General features: G+C 46.7%; 1 protein-coding gene across 1 annotated transcript in view; it reads left to right on the forward strand.

Annotated features, from left to right (window-relative positions):
* Positions 1-20294, forward strand: part of LOC124588145 (cadherin-89D) — a 410233-nt gene extending 389939 nt beyond the window's left edge. Inside the window, exons 27-29 of the mRNA XM_047131469.1 lie at positions 5516-5746; positions 9661-10014; positions 20057-20294. Of these exons, the coding sequence (XP_046987425.1) occupies positions 5516-5746; positions 9661-10014; positions 20057-20294 (823 nt within the window). The remainder of the gene's footprint in view (positions 1-5515; positions 5747-9660; positions 10015-20056) is intronic.
* Positions 20295-20737: the final 443 nt, after the last annotated feature.

Consider the following 20737-nt stretch of genomic DNA (forward strand, 5'->3'; position numbering starts at 1 on the left):
AACTTAAATACATATGCTACTTAGCACAGACGTAGAAGGATAAGCAAACAGAGGTAAAAAAATATACAGAGTGGAGAAAAATTGTGTCACGAAATTTTAACCCTGGATAGCTGATGCCAGTAGGAACTCAAATTACTAATTTTGTGTAGGTCGACAACGCACGTTTTTTAAACTTGGTGCCACGCGCTACGATTAGCCGCGGGATTGCCCTGTTGCCGGATGCTCTGGACAACGCATGATCGCGAATGCTTTGCCTGGCGCAGATCTCGATGTATCGAAGGCAGCCCGCACGCTCGATGGTAGCGCGCCAGCCTTCCACTCTGACGGCCTGGGGGCGAATCCGCAGGGGTTGCGACACATCCATTGTATTTCATGAGAAGACGTACAGGGAACAAAACCTTCAACAGCTGTTAGTTAGCGTACAGAAAATCTTTTGTAAATTGTGTCGGCCCTGAAAAGGGCCTTTTCTGTAGCTTTTCTGTCGCTAGAACTTTGTTTACTTAAAGCAGGTGCCGGAACTGGCGAACCTCTGACGCGACACAAGCTTGGTAACGTTGAACAAAGTTTTGCCGAAGTCTTTCAGATATTCCTGGTATTGCCCTGACGTGATTGTTGGCATGTTGTATGCGATCCATTAATTCCTCTTCGTTTCAAGATGGTTTGCGTCCGGGTGGGTGAACTAGTACCTTGAAGAATCCCCACAGGAAGAAAACTAGTGGCGTGAGCCTAGTGGTGAGCCTATGTTCATAGTCCGCCCAGGATTTAAAACTTGGATAGGGCGGAAACTAAATGGATGCTGGCCGTCATCCCTTAGAACCTCCCAGACTAACAACTGAGTGACCCCCACGTTCTGTCTAAGCTGTCGAAGAGTTCATTTAAGCATCCGTGCACAGCACGACTGTTATGTGCGGGCGTCACATCATGCTGCAACCACATGCTTAGCCGTATGTGCAGCGGAACATCTTCCAGCAGCTCGGATAGAGTTTCATGCAAAAAGTGAAGGTAATTTTCCCCGATAAGTTGAGGAGTTAGACGGACTGGACCAATTAGATTGTCAGTCACAATGGTTGCCCAAATGTTGAGCGAAAATCGTTCCTGGTGTCCATGGACGAACGAGACGTGGGGATTTCCCCTTGCCCAGCAATGAACGTTTCGAGTGTTGTAAAGGCAGTTCCGATGGAAGGTGCACTCGTCGATAAACAACACAATGGCAGGGAAGCCGGGATCTCGTGCAAAACTTCGCGTAAATCACCGGCAAAACCCTATCCTGTGTTCATAGTCCGCCCAGGATTTAAAACTTGGGTAGGGTGGAAACTAAATGGATGCTGGCCATTATCCGGCAAAACCTCCCAGAATAACCATTGTGTGACCCCAAGTCGTGTCTAACCACTCCAGTACTTTTCGTAGGTGCTTCCTCGAAGCGCTCGAGAACAGTCTTTTCAAATGCAGCATCCAGTCGTGTTCGAGGTCTTCCAGCATCACTAACGAGCCTGTTTCGCCAAGTCACCGGTGAGTCGCTGTGAACGTTTGCGGGTGTGGGTGGCGTCTTGCTGGGTACCGTTCCTCATAAAAACGTCGAGCTTCATGCGCATTACCGTCAGCTAGTCCAGATCTCGTTGTTCTTTATACGAATACTGCGCCGCCATGCTTACTGTATGACTAAATCGCAGCTTAGGTGGAATGCCTCTAACGTGAGGTGGAGACAAAAGCAAGACATATTCGACACGTGTGCATATCACGTTGGGGCAGTGACTGGGTGAGGGACGTTTGTATGTGTGAACCGACAACCATAGCGCTGCCCGTCAACAGGCGAACGGCAACAGGGCAATCCCACGACCAATCGGAGCGCGTGGCGCCAAGTTTCCGTAGTTTAAAAGTGGTGCTTTGTGGACCTACACAACTTTAGTAATTTTGGTTCCTGCTGGCATCACCTATCCAGGGTTAAAATTTCGTGACACAATTTTCCGCACCCTGTATAACATGCAGAAATCGAAGTGGTTAGTTGGTTGGCTGGGTGTAAAGAGACTTTAAAGCGAGGGCATCAGCCCAGGAATGGAAATAATTGCGTATCAGTTATTTAATGTAAGGCTATCAAGAATTTTGAGCTGACAGAAACATAAATTGGACACTAACAACTGTTTACAGAAATTCTGGTGGTGCATACTAACAGTTTAACACTATGAAACAAGTTTCCGCAATTTTTAGCATGGATGTTCTACGCAGAACTCCGTTCATTTCAACTTTTCATTTTTCTTCTCCCATAAATGTCTCTGCATATTTCAGGCTGCCATTAGTAGGTTATTAATGTATTTTGCTGCGTAAATACTATGTCAAAGGGTATAAATTTTGGAAAATTATATTCAACTTGGACCTAAAACTTATTTTAGAACTTGAACTGCACACTCGCATCTCAAAGTTTTAGGAAACCCAACGCACGTAACAGGAACATCGGACTTGTAGAAATGCAGCGTAATCACAAATTGTTGGACTGAAGATTTGTGGACGCAAGTTTTAGTGGAGAACATTTACGTTCTCAAAACAACATTCCGTGCCTTCATGTTCGCCGTTGCCGCGTGGAGTTGCCGCGCGGTTTAGGGCTCCATGTCACGGACTGCGCGGCCCCTCTTCGCCGGAGGTTCGAGTCCTCCCTCGGCATGGATGTGTGTGTTGTTCTTAGTATAAGTTAGTTTAAGTAGTGTGTAAGTCTAGGGAGCGATGACCTCAGCTGTTTGATCCCTTAGGAATTCACACACATTTGTTATCCGTCCAGCACCGTTACTTACCGGTACTGACTGTGCCAGCAAAACAATGGCATACGCTGGAAATCAGTTCAGAAATCTGACATATATCGTCTTTAATGGAACACACGTCATTTGTTGAGCACCCACTCCGAATAACTGTGGGAGAAAAGACGCTCGCAGTTAGGTGTCTCCACACCGCTAACACTGATTTGAACCACCGATATGTCCTGCTACCCGTCATTTCGTTATGATTATATGTTGACGGCGCTTAGTATTCACCCGGTTAACAAATGGTTCAAATGGCTCTAAGCAGTATGGGACTTAACATCTGAGGTCATCAGTCCCCTAGACTTAGAACTACTTAAACCGAACTAACCTAAGGACATCACAAACATCCATGCACGAGGCAGGATTCGAACCTGCGACCGCAGCGGTCACGCGGTAAACAGCTCTGGCTCATTTATCACTCTGTTTCCCTTCACTAGAATATTTGAATTTCGCATAATCTCGATTCCTTCAGATAGATTCTTCCCCGAACTACGCCGTCAGCCAGTTTTCTGTGGAGTGTCGAGGTGGTTAGCGGCTGAAATAGGAATATCACTTATCGCTTCCCTATATGTGTCAGCTATGTAGGCCTTCCAACTCAAATATCCCACTATATGCTTTCGAAGTGTACCTGCGCGAACAAAGCAATACATGTTCAGGGTACTAAACCCGTCATCCCCCACCTGAGAGAACCTCCAAAGGGTGATTGTCAGCCACCTGGGCGTGCGTTTATGTACCACACATGAACACACACACACACACACACACACACACACACACACACACACACCGAGGGCTGGAGTTTCCCCTTCGCCACGCGCCACATAAGTACGGCACTCGCCACGCCAGCCGCCGCATGGGAGGTCTGTTGCTCCTCACAAGGGAACCTCCCCAGATCAATCGAGAAAACAGGAAGAAGTTGTGTGGAACTATGAAAAAATAAGCAAAATATACAAACTGAGTAGTCCATGTGCAAGATATGCGACATTAGGGAGAATGTAAGCTGAGGAGCGCCGTGGTCCCGTGGTTAGAGTGAGCGACTTTTGGTTCGAGTCCTCCCTCAAGCGAAAATTTTACTTTCTTTATTTTCGCAAAGTTACGATCTGACCGTTCATTCATTGACGTCTCTGTTCACTGTAATAAGTTTAGTGTCTGTGTTTTGCGACCGCACCGCAAAACCGTGCGATTAGTAGACGAAAGGACGTGCCTCTCCAATGGGAACCGAAAACATTTGATCGCAAGTTCATAGGTCAACCGATTCCTCCACAGGAAAACACGTCTGATATATTCTATACAACACTGGTGACGGCATGTGCGTCACATGACAGGAATATGTTGTCAACCCACCTAACTTGTACACTAGGCGAATGGGTAAAAAGATTCTTCTACCTTGCCCGATTTAGGTTTTCTTGTGGATGTGATAATCACTCCCAAAAAAGTGATGAAAACACAAGAGTTTGTCACATAAACTGCAAAAAATGAATGCAAAGTTTCACAGTCGCACAGTTTTCCCTGTGCTCTGTCAAAACATATGTTTTTTACGTTTCCAAATGTTTCCGTGTGTAGACCGTAAAATTGTGCATATGTCCAAGCAAATCTGAACATGCCCTGGAATTTTGGAGAGCGAAGTTGATTATGTGTGAGAGTCTGAACTTTGATAATTGTCTGAAAATAAAAAAATTAAACTTTTCTCTCGAGAGAAGATTTGAACTGAGGACCTCTCGTTCTGCAGCTGCCCACGCTAACCACTGGACCACGGCGCTCGTAGGCTGGCACTCTACTTGATGTTGCCTACGTTGCGCATGGACTACTCAGTTTGTATATTTTGCTTATTTTTTCATAGTTCCACACAACATCTTCCTGTTTTCTCGATTGATCTGTGTTCACTTCTTCATGGCCTATCCCTGTGCCACCTTATAACTAAATCTGAGGGGGGTGCGATGGGGAGGTTCCCTTGTCAGTGCCCAGACTGGAGTCACGGCACGTGGCCCCACGACCACCCTAAAGTTAGGAGCTACGTAGGGACCTCCTTTCTTTCTTTCTTTCGCTTACGCCATAGTCCCGCAGCGATCGCAGGTTCGGCGTGGTTACAACGGATTTGGCAACGTTAGTTTTAGGGATGGCCGGATGCCCTTCCTGCCACCACCCCGTATCCCCCAGGACGGAATCAGTGTACCCCAACTGTTTGCGTCTAGTGTAAATCGTGAAATAGTGCGGACGTGTTTCAAATGTCTGCGACGCGTGTAACTGAGGCGGAACGTGGGGACCAGCCCGGTATTCACCTAGTGGGATGTGGAAAACCGCCTAAAAACCACATCAAGGCTGGCCGGAGCACCGGCCCTCGTTAATCCACCGGGCGGACTCGATCCGGGGGCCGGCGCGCTTACCCGAGTCCAGGAAGCAGCGCGTTAGCGCCCATCGGCTACCCTGGCGGGTTTATTACGTAGGATTCCTGCCACCTATTTACACAGTCTATATGTATTTTTTTCAGACAGATTATTTTACAGCCTGCTGTTTAACACAAACAGGTACCTCATTTTCCAGGGTATTTGCGTGAGTAGGTGGGCTTGTTTGAGTGGGACAGAGACGAGAATGTGAACTAGCTTTGTACCCACGTAGGTAAGTGGTTCTAACTTTTGCTAATTCCTCGGACAGCTGTGTATTGCTTTCCATGTACTGATAGTCTTTCCAAGTGGCGGCCAGGTTTGTACGTGTCGCGGTGTTGGCAGCGTGCTGACGGCGCGCCAGGCGGACGTGCGGCGGCGGCTGGAGCGGTTCCGCGTGCTGCACGTGTCTGCGCCGCCCCCGGCGCCCGCCACCCGCCCCCCGACCCCCGCCGCCGCCGGCCGCTGGCTATCGTCGCTGGAGGCCGTCGTGCTCGCCCTCGGGCTCATCATCTTCGTCGGCGCCTTCGCCACCGCCGTCTGCATCGGCTGCGCGCGCCGCAAGAACAGGCTCAGGTTCGTAGGCGCAGCTCGTCGTACCTGCGGTCGCTCCGCACTCACCAGCTTCCTATGCCAAATGTCCGTGACTTTTGGCTTCCCCTCTCTGCACTTAGTAATCAGAGTCGATGCTGAATCTACAAATGCAGATGATTGTTGTGTGAAATCATGAGTGCGCAGGTGCGGCACTTGAATAACACTGTCGTTTGGATGCCGAATTCACCCCACTGAAGTGTTCGTCCACCCATGAATTTCATCTGAAATTGGCGAGCAGGTTTAGCAACCCTGATTACGCCGGGAAATCCTTAAATAAGGACTAAAACAGTAAAACTTCCGGTATTTAATTACAATACCTTATACCTTCAGGTATCCACAGAATGTTAATATAAATTTTTATTCGTTTCAGAGGCATCAACTTGATTATTTTTAAAAAAGTAAAAGCTCTTGTAACAAACAATAAATAAATTTCGCGTCTTTCCTATCCTGGTGGAAGCCTTTCGAATTGACGCCTCTTCAGCGGCTTGCGTGTCAGTTTCGCTGTTTTTTTTTCTGTAAATCTTGCAGCATTTATTTGGCCTCACGAGGATGAATGTAACCCGTTTCAGACTTTTCCACCATAGAAATATCTGGTGTGCTCACTGGACATCGAACCCCGGACCTTCGTGCCATTAGTTAATAACGCTAACCCTTAGTCTACGAGGGCAAAAAAGTGTTTCAAGTTACAGTACAAGTTACATATTAAACAACGGAACAAATTAGCTATGCTAGTTTAGCCCAGAACCATGCGTCATTTGCATTAGGACAGAAATACATGTATTGGGTTGTCTGGATCTTACCACAATCCGACAGATTTTATATTTCCTTTCGATCATGTTGTTCCTATCCACAGTGAGATCAGTGTTTGTAGTCCTCGGTCGCTGTGTAGAAGCTATTTTCCGATTTCACCCCTTGGGTAGGTGACTGAATACCATACAGTGTTTGTTGAACGGATGTGAAGAACTTCAGTCTCTCTTTATAGCACCGTTATCTTGTGTCGGATTGTCGCTCGAGCGATTCCAGCCAGGCAGTAGAACTTATCTGTAGGGGTAGGTTTAAGATAGTCATTCATCAGATTGCACCTTTTGCTGAGTTGACCTCGTCTTTTCCAGGTTGGCCGCGTTTGCACCAGACGATAGATGCACATGCACCGGTGGAGTAGAATACTGCCACTGCTACTGTTTTTCGCACTTGTGGTTTAGTACTCCAATTTGAGCCAACAGTTTTCTGGAGGATATAATATCTGCCACTCACTTCCATTTTGACGCTGGGACAGCGCAGCTTATACACTGAAGAGCCAAAGAAACTGGTACACCTGCCTAATGTCGTGTAGGGCCCCCGCTAGCACGCAGAAGTGCCGCAGCACGACTCGACTAATATCTGAAGTAGTGCTGGAGGGAACTAACAACATGAATCCTGCAGGGCTGTCCACAAAACCCATAACAGTACGAGGGGGTGGAGACCTCTTCTGAAGAGCACGTTGCAAGGCATCCCCGATATTCTCAATAATGTTCATGTCTGGGGAGTTTGGTGGCCAGGGGAAGTGTTCCTGGAGCCACTCTGTTGCAAGTCTAAACGTGTGGCGTGTCGCCGTGTCCTGCTGGAATTGCCCAAGTCTGTCGGAATGCACAATAGACATGAATGGGTGCAGATGATCAGACAGGTTGCTTACGTGTTACCTGTCAGAATCGTATCTAGACGATCAGGGGTCCCATATCATTCCAACTGCACACGCGTCACACTATTACAGAGCCTCCACCAGCTTGAACAGTCCCGTGCTGACATGTAGCGTGCACGGATTCAAGAGGTTGCCTCCATACCGCTACAAGTCCATCCACTCGATAAAATTTGAAACGAGGCTCGTCCGACCAGGCAACATGAAGTGGAATGATCATATAAAATTAATTGTTGGTAAGGTGGGTACCAGGTTGAGATTGATAGGGAGAGTGCTTAGAAAATGTAGTCCATCAACAAAGGAGGTGGCTTACAAAACACTCGTTCGACCTATACTTGAGTATTGCTCATCAGTGAAGGATCCGTACCAGATCGGTTTGACGGAGGAGATAGAGAAGATCCAAAGAAGAGCGGCGCGTTTTGTCACAGGGTTATTTGGTAACCATGATAGCGTTACGGAGATGTTTAATAAACTCAAGTGGCAGACTCTGCAAGAGAGGCGCTCTGCATCGCGGTGTAGCTTGCTCGCCAGGTTTCGAGAGGGTGCGTTTCTGGACGAGGTATCGAATATATTGCTTCCCCCTACTTATACCTCCCGAGGAGATCACGAATGTAAAATTAGAGAGATTAGAGCGCGCACGGAGGCTTTCAGACAGTCGTTCTTCCCGCGAACCATACGCGACTGGAACAGGAAAGGGAGGTAATGACAGTGGCACGTAAAGTGCCCTCCGCCACACACCGTTGGGTGACTTGCGGAGTATAAATGCAAATGTAGATGTAGATGTTTCCAGTTCTCAACAGTCCAATGTCGGTGTTGACGGGCCCAGACGAGGCGTGAAGCTTTGTGTCGCGCATCAAATTTACACGAGTGGGCCTTCGGCCCCGAAACCCCATATCGATGATGTTTCGTTGAATGGTTCGCTCGGTGAAATTTGTTGATGGCCCAGCAATGAAATCTGTAGCAATTTATAGAATGGTTGCACTTTTGTCATGTTGAGCAATTCTCTTTAGTCGTCGTTGGTCACGTTCTTGCAGGGTCTTTTTCCGGCCGCAGCGATGTCGGAGATTTGATGTTTCACCAGATTCCTGATGTTCACGGCACAGTCTTGAAATGGTCGTACGGGAAATTACCGACTTCATCGCTATCTCGGAGATGCTCTGTCTCATCACTCGTGCGCCAACTGTAGCACCACGTTCAAACTCACTTAAATCTTGATCACTCACACCCCCCATTGTAGCAGCAGTAAACGATCTAACAACTTCGCCAGACACTTGTTGTCTTATATAGGCGTTGCCGAATCAGTGCCTTATTCTGCCTGTTTACATACCTGTGAATTTGAATACGCATGCTTATAGCAGTTTCGTTGGCGCCGTAGTGTATTTCAGGTCCCACTCCACGGTAACACTGAATAGCTGAGGTAGGTGCAAATTTCCTTTCCAAACCTGGAGCCATCGTAAAATACAGTATATGTTAAGTATATTTCAAACGATATTAAGACTACTTTGAACAAGTTCAGTTCCCCCCACAACATGGGCTTTCACATTAACACTACAATAATCGTATTACTTTGCTTGTCAGGTACCTCGAGGCCTCTCTCTGTCAGCAAGGCTATACGAGTTTACTATATTGTAATGTTTCTGGTATTCTTCTGTATCCCATTGTTTCGCAACATAGCCGTCCTTATTATCTCTTTGATTGCCTCTTTGCTGTTACATAATATCGTTATACAAAGCAGTTTCCATTGCCATGAAGAGGAGAGTATTAACTTACATGTCTAAACACGTTTTATTCAATATCATTCCGCTGATATCAAACATTTCTGCTCCGTAGAGTCAGAGCTTATTTCCGTAGTTTGCCGTGACTGTCATAAACATTTACGGCTTTCGTTTTACAGAAACGCCCATTTTACGTCCCTGGCCGACGAGATCAACACTTGTCACTGTCAGTTATCCAAAAAATTGAACTGAGCAAGCATCAGTTCTCTCGTGGGTCTTCTTAAAGCATCGTGTACACTGTGTCGCTGTGTTAGCTGCCATGCTCTTCCATAAATATCACTCTTGGCTTTCTCGAACTGTTGCACGGGTAGTGGAGATGAGAAACTACAGGCGAAGGAAAATCAGTGTTCCACAAATTACTGTGCTCGTTGAGTGTATAGAATGAATGAACACAGTCGCAAGACCGCGTGCAGAGAAAGAAGCGCCCCCTGTTTTCTGTTGTCCAGGCGGCAGGAGGAGCTGGGCAAGGCTCTGACGTCGCCGTTCACGCTGTCGGCGGCACCGTCGGGGCCCGCGTACAACGGCGACACGACGGACACGTACGTGGACATGCACTCGCGCCGCTCCGGCGAAAGCGGGGGCGGCGGGGGCGGGCCGCTGCGGCACCAGCACCACCGCCACCAGCACCACCGCCACCACCGGCACGCGCCGGGCTGCGCCAGGGCGCACCAGGGGCTGCAGGCCAGCCTCGCCTCGCTGCACTCCAGGGACTCCGGCGTGGGCGGCTCCCACAGGCCTGCGGGGGCGGGCGGCCGCTGCATCTGCGGCCACTCCACCAGTCACTCCTCGGACAGCAGCGGGTGAGTCGCTCTAACCGCCGCCACCCGGCAAGTGGCGACCATTGCCAGCTGTCTCTCACCGATTACGACTGAGGTCGAGCATTTGTTTATGAACGCTAAAAAATCTACGTATATAGTTTTTCAGCTGGATGGAGAAATCGCAACAACTACACTCATGCTCATGAATTAGGATAATTGCAGAATGTGGTGCCACACAACGTGGCACTACACAAAACTGGCGCTAATAGCATAGGCACATAGGGAACACACACGACACAGATCTGTAAGTCCATGGTATTCGTGGTAAGTTGAGAAAACCGTCCCGAAACACATGCGCTACAAAACGCCACTGTTTCCTGCGCATGTACCCCGACATCAAATGGTTCAAATGGCTCTGAGCACTATGGGACTCAACTGCTGAGGTCATTAGTCCCCTAGAACTTAGAACTAGTTAAACCTAACTAACCTAAGGACATCACAAACATCCATGCCCGAGGCAGGATTCGAACCTGCGACCGTAGCGGTCTTGCGGTTCCAGACTGCAGCGCCTTTAACCGCACGGCCACTTCGGCCGGCACCCCGACATCAATATCGGATGTGATCTCCATGCACACGTACACAGGCCACACAACGGGTTGGCATACTCTGGTCAGGTGGTCGAGTAGCTGCTGGGGTGTAGCCTCCCATTCTTGCACCAGTGCCTGTCGGAGCTCCCGAAGTGTCGTAGGAGTTTGAAAACGTGCAGTGAGCGATACGTCGACCGAGAGCATCCCAGACGTGCTCGATGGGTTTATGTCTGGAGAACAGGCAGGCCACTCCATTCGCCTGATATCGTCTGTTTCAAGGTACTCCTCCACGATGGCAGCTCGGTGGGGCCGTACGTGATCATCGATCAGGAGGAAGGTGGGACCCACTGCACCCCTGAAAAGGCGGACATACTGGTGCAAAATGACGTCCCGATACACCTGACCTGTTACAGTTCCTCTTCCGAAGACATGCATGGGTGTACGTGCACCAGTCATACTCCCGCCCCACACCATCAATCAACGACCTCCATACCGGTCCCTTTCAAGGACATTAAGGGGTTGGTATCTGGTTCCTGGTTCACGCCAGATGGAACCCCGCCGAGAATCACTGTTCACTATACCTGGACTCGTCCGCGAACATAATCTGGGACCTCTGTTCCAATGACCATGTACTGCGTTCTTGACACCAAGCTTTACGGGCTCTCCCGTGACCAGGGGTCAATGGAATGCACCTTGCAGGTCTCCAGGACAATAAATCATGTCTGTTCAGTTGTCTGTAGACTATGTGTCTGGAGACAACTGTTCCATTGGCTGCAGTAAGGTCGCTCGCAAGGCTACTTGCAGTAGTCCGTGGCCGTCTGCGAGCACTGATGGTGAGATATCGGTCTTATTGTGGTGTTGTACACTGTGGGCGCTCCGTACTGTAGCGCCTGGACACGTTTCCTGTCTGCTGGAATCGTTGCCATAATCTTGAGATCGCACTTTGCCGTGCTACGACCTGCTGTGTTTGACCAGCCTCCAGTCGCTCTAGTATTCTACCCCTCATAACGTCATCAATATGTGTTCTTTGAGCCATTTTCAACACACAGTCACCATTAGCACGCTTGAATACGTCTGCACACTTACTTGCTGCACCGTACTCTGACATGCACCAACACACCTCTGCGTATTTGGACTTCTGTCGGTGCCACCGTGCGACGATCAGCATTATCCTTAATTTATGAGCATGAGTGTAGAATGTATCACGTTGTCCGGTACAGACTGTCGCCACAGGCATAAAACTTACTTTTTCTGCAGGGAGCTATTTTACGGCGACTACTGCTCATTTTATACATTCAAGACAGACAAAGTTCATTATGGACTTAGTGACTGGATATTCATTTAATTGCAGCATTAGCTGAACAGTAAGAAGTAGAATATTACTTTAATTTATCACTTACCTAAAAATAAACTAGTGTTTGGTCAGGATAAGGCAATGTCGAGTGTTCCCTAGGGTTTCATATTTCGGATTGTTCTTTCTGGTCAGATGCATACATTAGTGACTTGCCTTTCAAGGTAGCTTGTAACTCTAAAGGTGAAATGTTTACGGATCACACAGTCGTAAATGCTGCAGATTAGGACCAGCAACTTAATGATATAGAAAAAAAATGTTCTGCCAACAACCAAGACTTGTTCATAGTTATTAGCTAGACATATATTTCATTTGTGAAACGTAACATTATATAGTGGCGGAGGAGTTCGATTGCGGGGCTTAGAAGTACTTGTAACTCACCAAAGCGATTTGCAGAATAAGAAAATGCATCCATTTAAAGGCTAGTGAACTAAAACCATCCATTCTGAATTAATTTCTCATTGGTTTCCTCTTCTCAATCCATATGAAAGACAGATAGCTTCCATCGGCAAAACGACGATCGATTCGTTTGTCCTCATCCTTGTTTGAATAGAACTCATGATTCAGGTCTAAACTGCAGAGTGCTGAGGAGTTGTTACATTTTTTTCTTCAAGCTAAACCAGAATTCTGCTTTCAGATTTTCAGTTCACTCTAGGGTTATGTGGAAATGGAACATAGTCAGTAAACAGCACAGAGGAGAGGAGAACAGAAGCATTCGAAACTTCGACCTAGACAAGAATGCTTAGGGTCAATAGGGTATGTCGAGAATATAATGAACTGCGGCATCGAATTGGGCAGAAAAGAGTTTCAAGGCACACGCTGATTAAAAGAAGACATATGTCGATAGGATGCATCCCGAGGCATCAAGGAACAGTGACTTTGGTAATACAGACGGGATAAGGGTCATAAGTATATAAACAACCATACTTTTTTTTAAACTGTTAGAGCTAAACTGATTATGCAAAACATTAAAATTGAAAGAAACCGGGACTGTTATGCAAATGTTGTTAATGATGTTGTTTGTGGAATGAGGAACAGCATATATAACTCACCACTGGTTGTTAGCTCATGAAAATTATGACTGTCATACCAAAAGCTGTCAGAAAAATTCGTTGATTGGAGAATGTGGATAGCGTGACTAAAAATATTACAGGCACATTCAGATTGTGCTTTTTACGCTACACAGCAAACATTTCTGCGTCCAGTTGCCTCTTAAAGAATTGAAATGTATTCGTGGATTCATTCATGAAACTGTGTGTCCATCAGCTGTGAGCTTCTGGGTTTAGACGGCAGCCCAACAACAGAGAAGGAAGAAATTTTCGACGACGGACAACTTGCGGATCCACAATTGTGGAACATTAATGTTTCATTTATCATTAATATTGGTATCAATCAGCTGTCGAGCTCAAAATAATGAAAATTAGTTCCGTGAACTAGCGGTGTAACCGAATGTTTCCTACGCTGTGAAACAGAGGCAGTCAATTATTAGTCTTCAGTGAACAGACTGTTGTACGACGCCAGCTCTGGGTGTTGGGTTGTCAGGTGATTGTTTCGATGCAGGCAGTTGAGTTCTAATTAAATGAAGACTGGAAGGGGCACACGGCAAAAATTAAGAGCAACATTTTATATGCGAAAAATAGGAACTTAAAGATTCAACATGCGCCGTCGGCGAGATTACGCAGGACGGTCGCTGCCACAGCGCCACCTCGCGTAGTACATTTCAGCTGCGCTGCCTACAACTGCTATAGAGACAACGCCAGAAGAGCGACGCAGGTGAGCTGCTTGGGGCACCTAGAGCACTGAGTTGCGTGGTTGAGGCACTGACTGACTGCTCACACCACGAGCACATAGCCTTGTTATGGAGGAAGTACGGCCTGAGCAATCACAGCATGAGCTGCTCTGGCTGAGAATCCTGGAGCTCGCAAGATGTGAGTGATGACGTTTTGGGGATGGGTGTGAGGGGTGCATGCGGGATAACAGCGCAATGATGGAAGGCGGTAATATAAAGTAATGTCTCTTCGTGATCGAAGGAGTTGTTGAGTGTAAGCTCCTTATATACCCAATAGTGACGTCAAAAAGCTGGAGTTATCGGTTCATAAAAAGAAACTGTAGGTTACAAGACCTTCTCACCAGCCGGTTCGCACACGGTTTCGTTTTGGAAGTAGCACCTTGCAGTGCCGGAAACGAGTTGCGTTTTGTTTCCACGTGACGAACATCGCCATGCATACGGTTCCAGGATATTAATACAACATAAATCTGTTCTTGCTTGATAAGATAACAGAAATCACGGACAACGAATTGATTTATTAATTTTATTGGTGAATTCATTTTAAAACTAGGGCCCTAAATTCGTATACTGCAGCAATTTGCATAACACCACTAACAAGTTATAGCTAAGCCAAGAATAGTAAGCATTTGACACACATTGTCTCTGAGATGGTGGAGTTTGTATTGAAGCCATTACAAATGTTAAAATTCAATAACAAATAAATGTACTCCACTCTCATGAGATTCATACTGCAAAATTCAGTGCAATGGAGGTTGTTTTGCGAGTCTTTCAATTAGACAGAAAACAAAAAAGGCATCTATTTGGATTGATCTCACTCGTACCAAGAACTCAGATTCTCCCACCGAAATCTTCTAACACTGTGGTTTTCCAGACAGCCAGTAGCCATTGGGCTCGCCTTCCTGAAGAAACAATAGCTCTTGGTTGAATATTTTATAACAAAAAGGTGAAGATATCAGAATATTTACAGATATACCATAAATTTCAACAAAATCTTCGCGTATTCTTCTGCAATTCTGTATACATTCCACCACAATTTCACAAACTGCAGTTAGGAACGGCTATAGCTCCCACAGATGCAAATTTCTGGCGTGATAACATCACAACCGTGCTCCTCATATTACAACTTAAGCTATGATGATTAAGCTGTGGCTTCGAAACGTGCATTGTCGTAGTTAAAATGTGTAGCCCTTCGTTCATTACACTGATGGGAAAGAGCTGTTTCCGTCCTCCTTTGAAAAATGATGGCTGAAGTATCGAAATTAATTATCGAAATAAAATGTATTGACTGTAAATTTGCCAGAGCAGCAAGTCACCTTACTAAACTGTCCTCCATGAAGTGTGTCAAGTGCGACATTGATAGTGGATGTATTTCAGTAAACCGTAATGTTGCAAGTAACGACGGAATGGCTTTCTCGGAAGCCTTGGCTGGTAAAAAGGGCGCTAATTTTGGCCGTTGGGCAAAGGGCTACTCTACAGTCGGCACAGCCTGGCGCCGAGGGCCCCGACAGTAATCGGGCAGTGACTTCGGCGCGACATAGCCACATTTACCAATCGCACAGAACGTCCGCCATTACATTAGGGAAGAACTGGGGGCAGTTCCTTCAGGTTGCTCCCACTTAAGAAAGTATCTGGAGCCAGGTTGAGGAGGTTCTAACTAAAGAGAAAAATACGAACCGCGAGTCTATAAAAGCACTAACTTCCCGCTGTTCTTTCTCAGTTTTTCTCAGTGCTAACTTGAGTTACGTCGCCGTGGTCTGTCTCTTCAGCCGCCAGCGCGTCAACGAGTCGTACTGTCACTTACTCTTCCTTGCGCGGCGTACTCCAGCATTTCCAGTTCGGTTTGGTCTTCGATAAAATTAATTTGAGGGTGTACCGTGGCAGCTGGAATTGTGGTACATCCAATTTTCCCTGCACAACGTGTGTGTGTGTGTGTGTGTGTGTGTGTGTGTGTGTGTGTGCACGCGCGGTCGCTCCTTTACATTATTTCAGTCAAGTTCACAGCCATATTTGCCACAATAATGTCCTAATTTAAGATACTGAACACGGTGCTTGTAGTCCAACGATGTACCCTGTGCTAAACTGCTTAATAAACTCTGATACTTGTTTTCCAAAGAAAAACTAATCTTTGTGTTGAGTAATGGCGATAGGAGCACCTTATCCTTGCAACACATGGTCACTGTCAGGAAAATAATCGCGGGACACGAGCCTCTCCAGCAAGTAGGCCATCAAATCCGCATTGCCTGAGTAACGGATAAATTATTTAATCATATTAATTGCTTGCGAATTAATTTCATTTGCACGACAACTTCTCCAGTTACGGCACCTAGTTGACACTCCTCCACTCCCGCCATACTGCAGTTCTACTGAAAATCTAGTACAGAATTTTCTTATTAAGTTTGCAGAACAAAGTTTCGCAAGAGCAACGCCGCCTCTGTTTCAAAGATTTCCAAATGAGTCATCATCATCATCATCATCATCATTTAAGACTGATTATGCCTTTCAGCGTTCAGTCTGGAGCATAGCCCCCTTTATACAGTTCCTCCATGATCCCCTATTCAGTGCTAACATTGGTGCCTCTTCTGATGTTATCCTATTACTTCAAAATCATTCTTAACCGAATCCAGGTACCTTCTCCTCGGTCTGCCCCGACTCCTCTTACCCTCTACTGCTGAATCCATGAGTATCTTGGGTAACCTTGCTTCTCCCATGCGTGTAACATGACCCCACCATCTAAGCCTGTTCGCCCTGACTGCTACATCTATAGAGTTCATTCCCAGTTTTTCTTTGATTTCCTCATTGTGGACACCCTCCTGCCATTGTTCCCATCTACTAGTACCTGCAATCATCCTAGCTACTTTCATATCCGTAACCTCAACCTTGTTGATAAGGTAACCTGAATCCACCCAGCTTTCGCTCCCATACAACAAGGTTGGTCGAAAGATTGGACGGTGCACAGATAACTTAGTCTTGGTACTGACTTCCTTCTTGCAGAAGAGAGTAGATCGTAGCTGAGCGCTCACTGCATTGGCTTTGCTACACCTCGCTTCCAGTTCCTTCACTATGTTGCCATCCTGTGAGAATATGCATCCTAAGTACTTGAAACCGTCCACCTGTTCTAACTTTGTTCCTCCTATTTGGCACTCAATCCATTTGTATTTCTTTCCCACTGACATTACTTTCGTTTTGGAGATGCTAATCTTCATACCATAGTCCTTACATTTCTGATCTAGCTCTGAAATATTACTTTGCAAACTTTCAATCGAATCTCCCATCACAACTAAGTCATCCACATATGCAAGACTGCTTATTTTGTGTTCACATATCTTAATCTCACCCAGCCAGTCTATTGTTTTCAACATATGATCCATAAATAATATGAACAACAGTGGAGACAGGTTGCAGCCTTGTCTTACCCCTGAAACTTCTCTGAACCATGAACTCAATTTACCGTCAACTCTAACTGCTGCCTGACTATCCATGTAAAGACCTTTAATTGCTTGCAAAAGTTTGCCTCCTATTCCATAATCTTGTAGAACAGACAATAACTTCCTCCTAGGAACCCGGGCATATGCCTTTTCTAGATCTATAAAGCATAGATACAATTCTCTGTTCCACTCATAACACTTCTCCATTATTTGCCGTAAGCTAAAGATCTGGTCCTGACAGCCTCTAAGAGGCCTAAACCCACACTGACTTTCATCCAATTGGTCCTCAACTAATACTCGCACTTTTCTTTCAACAATACCTGAGAAGATTTTATCCACAACGCTGATTAAAGAGATACCTCTGTAGTTGTTACAATCTTTTCTGTTTCCATGTTTAAAGATTGGTGTGATTACTGCTTTTGTCCAGTCTGATGGAACCTGTCCCGACTCCCAGGCCATTTCAATTATCCTGTGTAGCCATTTAAGACCTAACATTCCACTGTATTTAATGAGTTCCGACTTAATTTCATCCACCCCAGCCGCTTTATTGCACTGCAATCTATTGACCATTTTTTCCACTTCCTCAAATGTTATCCTATTTCCATCATCATTCCTATCCCATTCTACCTCGAAATCTGAAACATTACTGATCGCATTTTCACCTACACTGAGCAACTCTTCAAAATATTCCCTCCATCTGCCCAAGGCATCCACAGGATTCACCAGCAGTTTTCCTGACCTGTCCAAAATACTTGTCATTTCCTTCTTACCTCCCTTTCGAAGACTGCTAATTACACTCCAGAATGGTTTTCCAGCAGCTTGACCCATAGTCTCCAACCTGTTTCCAAAGTCTTCCCACGATTTCTTCTTGGATGCTGCAATTATCTGTTTGGCTTTGTTTCTTTCTTCAACGTAACTTTCTCTGTCTACCTGGGTTCTGGTATGTAGCCATTTTTGATACGCCTTCTTTTTCCTTTTACAGGCTGCCTTGACTGTATCATTCCACCAAGCTGTTTGCTTCATCCTACTTTTACACACTACTGTTCCAAGACATTCTTTAGCCACTTCTAGTACTGTATCCCTGTACCTTGTCCATTCCTTTTCCAATGACTGTAATTGACTACACTCAACTAACTGGTACCTTTCTGAGATCGCTGTTATGTACTTGTGCCTGATTTCCTTATCCTGAAGTTTCTCCACTCTTATCCTCCTACATATGGACCTGACCTCCTGCACTTTCGGCCTCACAATCCCAATTTCACTGCAGATTAAATAATGATCAGTGTCATCAAAGAATCCCCTGAATACACGTGTGTCCCTCACAGCCTTCCTGCATTCCTGATCTGTTATTATATAGTCAATGACAGATCTGGTTCCCCTGCCTTCCCAAGTATACCGGTGAATGTTCTTATGTTTAAAAAGGGAGTTTGTGATTACTAAGCCCATACTGGCACAGAAATCCAAGAGTTGTTTCCCGTTCCTGTTGGCCTCCATATCCTCTCCAAATTTACCCATAACCTTTTCATACCCTTCTGTTCGATTTCCAATCCTGGCGTTAAAATCACCCATGAGCAGAACACTGTCCTTGTCCTTTACTCTAACAACTACATCACTGAGTGCCTCATAAAAACTATCCATCTTATCTTGATCTGTCCCTTCACAATGCGAATATACTGACACAATCCTAATTTTCTTGCTAGACACTGTCAAATCTATCCACATCAGTCGTTCGTTTACATACCGTATTGCAACTACGCTTGGTTCCATTTCTTTCCTGATGTAAAGTCCTACACCCCATTGCGCTATTTCTGCTTTGACTCCTGACAGGTAGACATTGTATTCTCCCACTACCTCTTCTTTTTCACCCCTTACCCGAATGTCACTAACAGCTAAAACGTCCAGCCCCATCTTACTTGCAGCCTCTGCCAGCTCTACCTTCTTCCCAGAGTAGCCCCCATTGATATTAATAACTCCCCATCTCATTACCATTTGTTTGCCAAGTCGTATCTTAGGAGTCCCTGGTTTGTCAGTTAGAGGTGGGACTCCGTCACCTCCAAAGGTCCGAGGCATTTTGCTCTGATTGTTGCCAGCATCATATTTAAAGTACCAGGGAAGCAAGTTGCTAGCCTTACTTGCCCCGAGTCCCATTGGGTTTTACCCCTAACGGCTGAGGGACTAACCGGTGGATTTGGTAGTCTTTGCCGTATGAGCACAAAGGTGACCACGACTCAGAATATGTCCGAGACGCCCAGCCCTATTCCAAAGTAACTGGTATCCCGACTGTCGGGACCACTTACTTGGCCACTCATACGTTGCCCGTGGTTCATGAACTAGGACATGACTACAGGAACCCACACCATGAACCACTTCCAAATGAGTTATCAAATTATTTCGTATGGGCTGTACGACCCGGTAAGGTCCTTGCAGAGCGTCTCTGAATTCGTCCAATGTGTGCTGCCGTCCTCACTCGACAAGAACTTCAACTCCTGGACCACTACTCTAGACTAGAAGTAGTCGCACACACAACCTGCACTTCACTATGACCCTTACAACAAATCTAAGTCTTCCATTCCCTACTACTGATTGTAAATGATCTCATTTCGTATCAGTTCTTAGTATTACCGCTAAACACCGAGCGAGGTGGCGCAGTGGTTAGACACTGGACTCGCATTCAGGAGGATGACGGTTCAATACCGCGTCCTGCTATCCTGATTTAGGTTTTCCGTGATTTCCCTAAATCGCTCCAGGCAAACGCCGGGATGGTTCCTTTAAAAGGGCACGGCCGACATCCTTCCCCGTCCTTCCCCAATCCGATGAGACCGATGACCTCGCTGTCTGGTCTCCTTCCCCAAACAACCCAACCCCCAACCCTATTACCGCTAAACACTTTCGTACGATGTGACACGACGCGCTACTACGTGTGGCTTTGCAGGGGCAGCTACGAGGACTCGCTGAAGGGCGCGCAGCTGCGCCGCGGCCACGCGCCGTCGCGCCGCCAGCGCCAGCGGCACAGCTCCGCCTCGGCGGCCAGCTCCCTGGGCGCCGCCCCCGCCGTCCCCGCCGCCCCCGCGCCGCCCCCGCCCGGCCTGCCGCCGGCGTCGGGCCGCGCGTCGCCTTGCGCCACGCTAGGCCGCCGGCCCAGCCACCGCGACGCGGGCTCCGTGCGCTAGCGGCGGCGGCGCGCTTCTACCGTACACTGCCCACAGCGAGCGACGCTGTACAGGAGCCGGTGCCGCAGCCCAGAGTGCAGCCTGCAGTGCAGGGCGAATGTTGAACGACGCCAGAACTGCCAACTCAGATTGAGGAGGACAGGGTTACACATGAGTTCTGGATGCGTAGGCACTACACGGTGTTACGAACAAATATATATTCTATTTATTGTACGAATCTTACGGAAGTGCCAAGATAGTATAAAAATGTTTTACGTACTGTCAGATTTATGTCGAATTGAGTGTACTAAGCAACTTATCTATAGTCTGCGCTTAGTTACCTGATACTTCAGGCGAATTTCCATCCCGAGTGCATCTCATGCATTGACCGCCTACTTTTTGACACTACGATGGTCTGTTTTTCCTCCGGTAAACTAGGCAGAGTATCAAGTGGGGAACGTTAG

Source organism: Schistocerca americana, chromosome 1 (genome assembly GCF_021461395.2).
Source record: "Schistocerca americana isolate TAMUIC-IGC-003095 chromosome 1, iqSchAmer2.1, whole genome shotgun sequence".
Taxonomy (NCBI): domain Eukaryota; kingdom Metazoa; phylum Arthropoda; class Insecta; order Orthoptera; family Acrididae; genus Schistocerca; species Schistocerca americana.